The sequence below is a fragment of the Chrysochloris asiatica genome, unplaced genomic scaffold, assembly GCF_000296735.1.
Source record: "Chrysochloris asiatica unplaced genomic scaffold, ChrAsi1.0 scaffold00087, whole genome shotgun sequence".
Lineage (NCBI taxonomy): Eukaryota > Metazoa > Chordata > Mammalia > Afrosoricida > Chrysochloridae > Chrysochloris > Chrysochloris asiatica.
The window spans coordinates 12,060,432-12,069,421 of record NW_006408605.1 but is presented as its reverse complement, the minus strand read 5'-3'; the positions used below and the strand labels follow the sequence as shown (position 1 = coordinate 12,069,421).

General features: G+C 41.3%; 1 protein-coding gene across 2 annotated transcripts in view; it reads left to right on the top strand.

Annotated features, from left to right (window-relative positions):
* DIAPH1 (diaphanous-related formin 1) overlaps nucleotides 1-8,990 on the top strand; it is a 186,068-nt gene that overhangs the window by 71,539 nt on the left and 105,539 nt on the right. For both annotated transcript variants that reach the window (XM_006866193.1, XM_006866192.1), the window contains 5 exons: nucleotides 1,136-1,200; nucleotides 1,855-2,034; nucleotides 4,099-4,779; nucleotides 5,994-6,108; nucleotides 6,557-6,565. In XM_006866193.1, the coding sequence (XP_006866255.1) occupies nucleotides 1,136-1,200; nucleotides 1,855-2,034; nucleotides 4,099-4,779; nucleotides 5,994-6,108; nucleotides 6,557-6,565 (1,050 nt within the window). The remainder of the gene's footprint in view (nucleotides 1-1,135; nucleotides 1,201-1,854; nucleotides 2,035-4,098; nucleotides 4,780-5,993; nucleotides 6,109-6,556; nucleotides 6,566-8,990) is intronic.

The window sequence follows — 8,990 nt, the reverse complement described above, 5'->3', positions numbered from 1 at the left end:
TCATAGTGACCCTGTACAGGATTCCCAAGGCTGTAAACCTTTACGGGAGCAGAAATCCTCATCAGTGTGGCAACTTACTTCTTAACAAATACTTAAAGTATATGTTGAATGTAATTGAAAATTCCAGCTCTTTGTTTAGTGCAGAACACGAAGAAGGATGATGAACCTGAAGGACAAGAGACTGAACTTTGGTTATATTGAAGGGTTTGGGTAGTGAAGGGGAAGACAGGCGCTTTGTTGTTGTTGTTAAGTGCCATCATAGCGACCCTGGATAGGATTTCTGAGGAGCAAGCTGGTGGGTTTGAACTGCCGACCTTGTGGTTTGAAGTCCAGTGCTGATCCACAGCACCACATCAGGAGTCCTAAATACCACAAGTGGGTGACTTTAACAAAAATTAATTTTCTCAGAGTTCAGGAGGCTGGAAGTCTGAAGTTAGGGTGCTTGCTCTAGGGAAAGGCTTTCTTGTTCTATGGGTTCCTTGAGGAAGGTCCTTATCTCTCTGAGTTTGTAATTTTGGCAGATCTTCATGTGGTGTCTCTGCTTCTAGCATACTTAAGGAGCTCTGGTAGTGTGATGGTTATGAGTCAGGCTGTTAACCTTAAGGTCAGCATTTCAAAACTGCCAGCTGTTCTGCCGGAGAAAGGTGAGGCTTTCTGCTCTCATAAAGATTTATAGCCTGGGAAACTCTATACAGGGTCACTGTGAGTCAGAACTGACTCCACGGGACACAGCCACCTTACTTGTGTAATCTCTGTTGTGTCTCAAAAAAGATTTACTTAAAATACACCCTACAGTAATCTTTTATTAACATAACAAAGACAACCCGCCCCAAATGGGATTATAATCCAAGCCAAAATCCACTGCCATAGAATGAATTCCCTCTCATAGCAACCCAGTATCGGATTTCTGAGGCTGTAAATCTTTATGGGAACAGAAAGCATTTCCTGCGGAAAGACTGGTGGATTTGAACTGTGGATCATGCAGTTAGCATTCCGTTGCTTATCTCGCAGCACCACCAGGGCTCCTAAATCACAGGCACAGAGGTTAGGATTACAACATATATTTGGGGGGGAACGCAATTCAATCCATAACAACAAAGATTGGGAAATTTACTTGCTCACTTTTTCTTTTCAGATCAAATGATTGATAAAACAAAGGTAGAGAAATCTGAAGCCAAAGCTACAGAACTGGAAAAAAAGGTGTGTATGAGGCATCAGAAAAGTTTATTTGTGGTGTATCTACCTTTCTATGAGAATTATGGTTCTTCTGACATGTGAGTCTATTATAATCTGTGATGTTTTTGAAAGCATTCTGCTCACAGCAGTTGTTCCTAGGGGAAAACTTTCCAGTATAAGTTACTCAGTGGAGAAGATGATGTGGCTGTGATCACAAAGAGCTCATCAGTGCCTCTTAGGAAAGTCAAGACACATGACTGTCTCAGATTTACTTGGCACCGCAAGTCTCTTCCGTTAGAATGATAGGAACTGGAATATGTCTATGTTCTGTGTTCTCTTGAGTTGTTACAGATTATTAGTTTGGGTAGTGAGTTCTCGATCCTGAAGACTATTGGGACTGTACCACCTTAGCTGCCCTGATTAAATTATTTAAAACCTTAAGTTTTTTTAGTCTGACACCAAAAATAGAAAGATCATTAGAAATTGTCCCCTTTTCCTTTCACTTTGATTTTCAGGTCAGAATCATGGTGCTATTTTTTTCCAGGCATGGCTTGAGATATTGGTCAGTGAGCTCAATACATTAAGTATTAGCATAAAACTGCAAACTATAGGGATGAAAATGTGTTCTTTTTCATGAGATGAAGAGCTTGATGGGAGCCTGATTTCTTTTTCCTTTAGCTGGACTCAGAGTTTACAGCCCGACATGAGCTACAGGTAGAAATGAAAAAGATGGAAAGTGACTTTGAGCAGAAGCTCCAGGACCTTCAAGGAGAGAAGGAAGCATTGGATACTGAAAAGCAGCACATTGCCACAGAGAAACAGGACCTGGAAGCAGAGCTGTCTCAGCTCACAGGAGAGGTAAAGTTTGAGCACGGAAGGCTGAGTGATGACTAAGTGCCGTCAGCAGTCTTAGGGTGATCGTGTATTGAAACAAGTCAGTCATTGCACTCCTGAGAGTGTTCAACTACTAATAGTTCATCTCATTAGGTACTGCATGTTTTTTTGAGTAATTTGCTATTATTTTGTTTTGTTTTGTTTTTATTTTGGAGGAAATACATGTAGGATAGAAGTCCTGGTGTGGTGCTGTAGGATAAGCAAGGTCGGTTTGATCCACAAGACCGGTAGTTCAGACTCACCAGCCACTCCTCAGAAATCCTATACAAGGTCACCAGAGTTGGAATTGACAGCACTTAACAGCAACAGCAACATGTAGGATAAGCGCTGAACTGCTAACCACAAGGTCAGCTGTTCAAACCCACCAGCCACTCCCTGGAAACCCTATACTGGGTTACTGTGAGTCCAAACCGACTCAAGAGCACTTAAAAACAACAACAAATATGCAATATAAAATTTAGACGATACAGAAAAACAGAACAAAATTAGTCACTCATAGTCCCACTCAGAATAACAGTCTTCTAATAAATTTAGGAATAAAGACTAAATAAAGTATTCACAAATTGGCTAATTTTGGCTTACGTTGGCATCTCTGAACAGATTTATCACCACACATTCTCATTATAAATTTGTTTGAACTTTTTATTGTGAATTTAATGAAGGTTTACAGAGCAGATGATCAGTTTTACATCTAACAAATCATATCTTTATCTTAATGATTACAGTCTCCTCCATGTAACAATAGCTAATCCCTCTTCCTCCCAATTTCCATGAACCCTATTTCTATTTCCATTACACCTCGTTCCCAACACCTTTGAACTTGTCCCCAGATAAATGATGTCCTTTTGATTTTGATGGTTGACTAGTATTCCATGGTGAGCATATTTTACTAATTTTGTTGTTCCCACTATATTCCTATCCACTGCTTGGTTGAAAATTGGGCCACAAGAGTGAGTTCGTTCTGCTCCAGACCTGAAGGGTGACTAAGGGCCGTAGTCTCTTTCTAACCAGTAAGACCAGTCTTTTTTATAATTTTGAGTTTTGTTCTACATTGCCTCCCACTCTATCAGGGACTTTCTAATACTGTCCCTTTCAGAGCCGTTGGTAGTGTTAAATAGGCACAGTCTAGTTCTTCTGGTCTCAGAATTTTGGAGACTGATGTTCACGTGTTGCACTAGTCCTCTGGACTAATTGATTCCAAATATCTTCAATTTTCATCACTCTTCTTTTTTTCACTCATGACGAGACCAATAGTTGCACCTTTGATGGCTGTTTCATGAACTTTTAAGAGTCCTGGTGTGGCGCTGTGGGTTAATGTGCTGGGCTGCAAGGTCGGTTTGACCCTAATGTCAGTGGTTCAAGCTCACCAGTCACTCCTTGGAAATCCTATATAGGGTCACTATGAGTCACAACTCACTAAAGTGGGATGTGGAACATTTTCTTCGTGGTCTATGTTATGTCAGTTGACTGGTCTTCAGATTATGGTCCTGAGATCCTTGGCAACTTGTTACCCTCAAGATGTGTGATAATATATAAGACATTGTCATTGTTTTGTCCCTGTATACTTCACCACATTGATAGTTGTGTTTGCAGCATAAGGAAATCCCCATGTACAAATAGTTTCTGTCAAACCCTTATATATTTGTGGGTATTCCAGTTATAAATATTTAAGTGACCTATGATATATGATAACTTGATCACTTAGAAGATTATGTAATTATCTTAATAGTATACATGTTATTATTGTGTAGGCAGAACATTTGATTTCACATGAGCTTTATAAATTCTAACCAAAGGTAAGTTTGATGTAAAGGTTGAAGTTGTCTTTTTAATGGAAAACAAGATGAACTAATCATATGAAGTCCTGAATTCTGGTTTTAGCTCTGCCACTAGATAGCATTGTGACATCAGTTAATCATCTCCTCCATATATAAAATGGGAAGTTTGGATTAAGTAATTTATTGGGTCCCTTCAAGCCCTAGGAGTCCCTGAAGTGGAGTGAGATGTGATTGATGTTTCTGTCTACAGGTTGCCAAGCTGTCAAAGGAACTGGAAGATGCCAAGAAAGAAATGGCTTCTCTCTCTGCTGCAGCAATTGCTGTGCTTCCACCCGAACCCAGTGCTAATGTTCCCCCTGCCCCTCCTTTCCCTGGTGACTCTGTCACTGTTGCCCCACCTCCACCACCACCCCCTCCTCTACCTGGAGTGATTAGCATACCACTTCCACCTCCTCTTCCTGAAGGTTGTACCTTAGTTCCTCCACCTCCACCCCCTCCTCTTCTTTTGTCTGGGACTGCTTATATCCCCCCACCCCCTCCTTTGCCTTTGGGTGTTGGCATCCCTCAGCCACCCCCTTTGCTTAGAGATACTGCTATACCCCCACCTCCTCCCCTGCCTGGGGCTGGTAGCATCCCCCCACCCCCTCCTCCCCTGCCTGGGGCTGGTAGCATCCCCCCACCCCCTCCTCCCTTGCCTGGAGGACCAGGATTGCCCCCTCTCCCTCCTCCTCTTCCTGGTGGTCCTGGAATTCCTCCACCCCCTCCTTTTCCTGGAGGCCCTGGGATACCCCCACCTCCACCTGGAATGGGTATGCCTCCACCTCCACCCGGTGGATTTGGAGTTCCTGCAGTCCCAGTTCTGCCATTTGGATTAACCCCAAAGAAGCTTTATAAGCCAGAAGTACAGCTCCGAAGGCCAAACTGGTCCAAGGTGAGAGTTTCTGTCCATTTATTCATCAGTAGGTCTCAAAAAACCACTTCAGTTTTCTGCTTTGTGTTTTGTATGTGAGTGTCTTCCCTTTCTTGTGGTTCACATATGTCTTCAGAGTCTATAAATATTTAGGTTTACTCAGCAGATATTTATTTGACTTATCTTACGTGCCAGATGGAGTCCTGGTGTGGCACTGTGCACTAGTGCTTCAGACTACAAACACGTTTGAACTGCAAGGTCGGTGGTTCAAGCTCACCAGCTGCCTCTTGGAAACCCTATAGAGGGTCGCTATGGGTCTGAATCAAATCAATGGCACTTAACAACAACATGTGCCAGATAATCACCATGGAGAGTTCTATAAACCTCTCCATGTGCTCTGTGAAAAAACCAAATTTATCATTAAGTTAATGTTTTTACCTTTACTCTGAGAATGAGTACCATGGTAACATGTTTGGTGGTTATAATCATTTTACTGATAATTGTTGATCTGAAAGTCATGAATTTATGAATAATACCCCATTCTTCTGCTGTGCATAGGGTTGCTATGAGTTGGTACCAACTGGATGGCACCTAACAACAACAACAACAACAATAACCCCATTCTTGGTGTGGCACTGTAGGATAAGTACTGAACTACTAGCCTCAAGATGAGTGGTTCAAACCCACCAGCCACTTTTTGGAAACCCTATACAGGGTCTCTATGAGTTGGAACCAAATTAATGGCATTTAACAACAACTACCACCAGTATCTGAATTACTCAAATTCTTCCATGGCATGGTATTGTTTCCACTATGTGTTTGAAACCCCTTTGATTTTGAGTCCACCTTTTGCTTCCAGAAGCTAACTTCAGTTAAAATAAAGGGGCTTGGGGACTTATTCAGAAAATCAACAAATTTGGTACCATTAGCCAAATTGACAAGGAAAAGCTAATGTAGAAGTAAAGGAAGATGTGAAATAAAGCCTCAGTGCTGTGAAAATGAAAGGCTTTTGGGGTTAAGAGGAGGATACGTAGCATAACTGAAGCTGGGTGTTGAATAATCACCTGATCCCACCATGCTGAGCACAGCTGTCCTATGTCTCAGGTTCCTTCTGTTACAGTATGACGTTGCTCATAACTATCCAGCCACCTCTTTTGCTTCTTAATCAGTTTTCAGAGATGCAAAGTAGAGCACTCAGCTTTGTGACTCTTTTAACACCTTGCCTGTATCCACAGTTTGTTGCTGAGGACCTCTCCCAGGAATGCTTCTGGACAAAGGCAAAGGAGGACCGCTTTGAGAACAATGAACTTTTCGCCAAACTTACCCTTACCTTCTCTGCCCAGACTAAGAGTGAGCACCTTCCTCTTTTGCACAAGGGTCCATTTTAGGGCTTAGAGCATCTAAATGAGTTTTCTGTTCCCTTCCCTTCTGTGAGGGTAAAGGTGAAAAGAGAATGTTAGGTGGTAGAGAGGTGGGTTTTCCCATTAGGAAGAAAATTAGTTATTTTTGTATTCTGGAATACTGGGGTTGGAAAAGAAAACTGTTGGACCTAGTTATTTTCTATCAGTATAACTTGTGGAATATGAGATTAAGATGACGGAAATGCAAGTGGGCCTATTTTGATGATGCCATTAATGGCCCATCTTAAGACTTTGGTGCTTAATAAGGGTTGGACAGAGTCTTAGCAGCTTAGGTGGCTGAGTGACTCACTGCAGAGTACCATGTGTGATTCTTTTTCTTTCTTCCATTTCTCTCTAATATCTGATGCATCTTTCTGGCTGGCCCTTGGCTCCTACAGCTTCCAAAGGTAAGAATACAGAAGTTTCCGGTTTGTTCGAGAAAGGGTTGAAATACATTGTAAAGGAATTTCTCTTTAGAAAACTGAGACCAGAGATTAAGGATTGATTTCTCTACTGCTAGGGGTTTTTTTTATTTTGTTTTGGTTTGATTTTTTTAACTTTCTGGAGTCCAAGAGGACCAATCACTGTGATGTTAAATAATAAGAAGGAAAGTTATTTTAAGTATTTTAAAGTTTAAGTTAAAACTGCCATATACATGCTTTCTCTGTGGATGGTGTCTTAAATTATATAGTGCTGCTGTAACAGAAATACCACATGTGGATGACTTTTAACAAAAGAAAAATTCATTCTCTCACAGTTTAAGAGTCTAGAAATCCAAATTCAGGGCACCAGCTTCAGGGGAAGGCTTTCTCTGTTAGCTCTTGGGGAAGGCCCGTCTCATGAGTCTAGGAGAGTTTTATCTCAGCAACTCTGGCTCCAAAGGACACACTCCACTTCTGGTTCTTCTTTCTTGGGATAAGAGGTTTTCTCTGCTTGCCTCTCTCTCCTTTTCTTTCTTGTAAGGTAAAAGTTGATGCAGTCCACACCCCAGAAAAACTCCCCCTACATCAGAGTATGTCTGTGACCTAATTAAGAGGGTTAGATCCCATCCTAATCTCTGAGATCACAGGGCTGATCCCATCAGATCCCATCATGGCAGATGAGTGCATCATTATGTAACTCCCACATTCCATCTTTTCATACTGCCAAACCACTGAGAATTATGGTCTAGCCAAGTTGACACATATTTGGGGGAGACACAGTTCAATTCATGGCTGATGGTGAGGAAAATGTTAAGTAATAATATTGCACCTGCATTATATTCAAAGTGCTTTAATATAAGCTACCCTGTTTGACCTGCAAAGCTGCTTCATGAGATAGGCAGAATGTATACTGTCTCCATCCTGGTGTCTTGATCCCTGGCCTATGTCTTTAGTTTTTTCCTTTAATAAATTGCTTTTTGTATTCATCTTCATATGTTCTTTTTTATTTTAGAAGACTTGTCTCTTTTGTCCTTTGCTTTCTTCCCTTCCTGATTCTTGTAATTTTGTACTGTTTTGTGATTGGGCACTTGTAGTTATTGTATCTAAGGGGTACAGCATTTGAAAGATCATGTCATGTACCTAATGACAGTTATAGCCAAATACTTTTATAGTTCCCCTTTTTCTGGCATTTTGGTTTTCTTTGGAGTTTTATTATGACCCTAATAATGAAAACTAAGTGCAACTTTGGAGCATCCCGTCCACCCCACCCCCACTCCCGCCCCTGCACAGTAAATTAGCATTTTGGTTTTTTAAACTTTTGATTGTGAATTGAGTGAAAGTTTACAGATCAGATCATCAGTTTTACAGTCAACAAATCATACTCTTTGTTTCATCTCAATGATTGCAATCCTCTCTATATAACATTTATCCCGTGTCCTCCCGATAGTACCTATTCCCATTCCACCCTCCTTCCCATTCTCTTCTCAACTTTATCCTTAGGTAAATGCTGCCTTTTTGATCTTGAATGCTTGAATGATTGATCATTCCATGGTAAGCATACCTCACTAGTGTTGTTATCCTCCCTGTATACCTGTTTAATAATTGGCTGAAAATTGGAACATGAGGATGAGTTCCTTTTCAGACCTGAAGGGTGGCCGAGGGCCATAGTCTTGGGTTCCTCCAGTCTCATTCTGACCAGTAAGTCTGGTCTTCTTTTATAGTTTTGAACTTTGTTTCACATTTTCTCCCACTCTATCCAGAACCTTCTAATGTGATCTCTTTCAGAGCAGTTGGTAGGCACCATCTAGTTATTCTGGGTTCAAAGTTGTGGTGACTGATGTTCGTTTGTTCTATTGGTCCATCGGATTAGTTGATTCCAAGCATCTTCAATTTCATCACTCTTTCTTCCGCTCATGGTGAGACCAACAGTTGCACCTTAGGTGGCCATTCATGAGCTTTTAAGATCCTAGGTGCTACTCACCAAAGTAGGATAAAGAACATTGTCTTTGTGGATTGTGCTATGCCAGTCGATCATGGTGTCCCCTGAGACTATGGTCCTGAGCCCTAAGGCTCAGAAGCGCACTGCCTTATGATGCTTAATAATATCTAAGAATTTTCATCATTTCAACTTCTGTACACTCTGCCACATTTATAGGTATGTTAGGAGTTCTGATAGTGTAGTGGTTATGAATCGGGCTGCTAACCTCATAGTCAGCAGTTCGAAACTACCAGCTGTTCTGCAGGAGAAAGATTAGGCTTTCTGCTCCCGTAAAGATTTACAGTCTTGGAAACCCTGTACAGGGTTGCTTTGAGTCGGAACCGACTCCACTGCACATAACAACATTTCAGCAAAGGTAAATATTCATGTACAAATAACCTCTTGCAAACCCTTTTCTATTTTTGGGTGTAC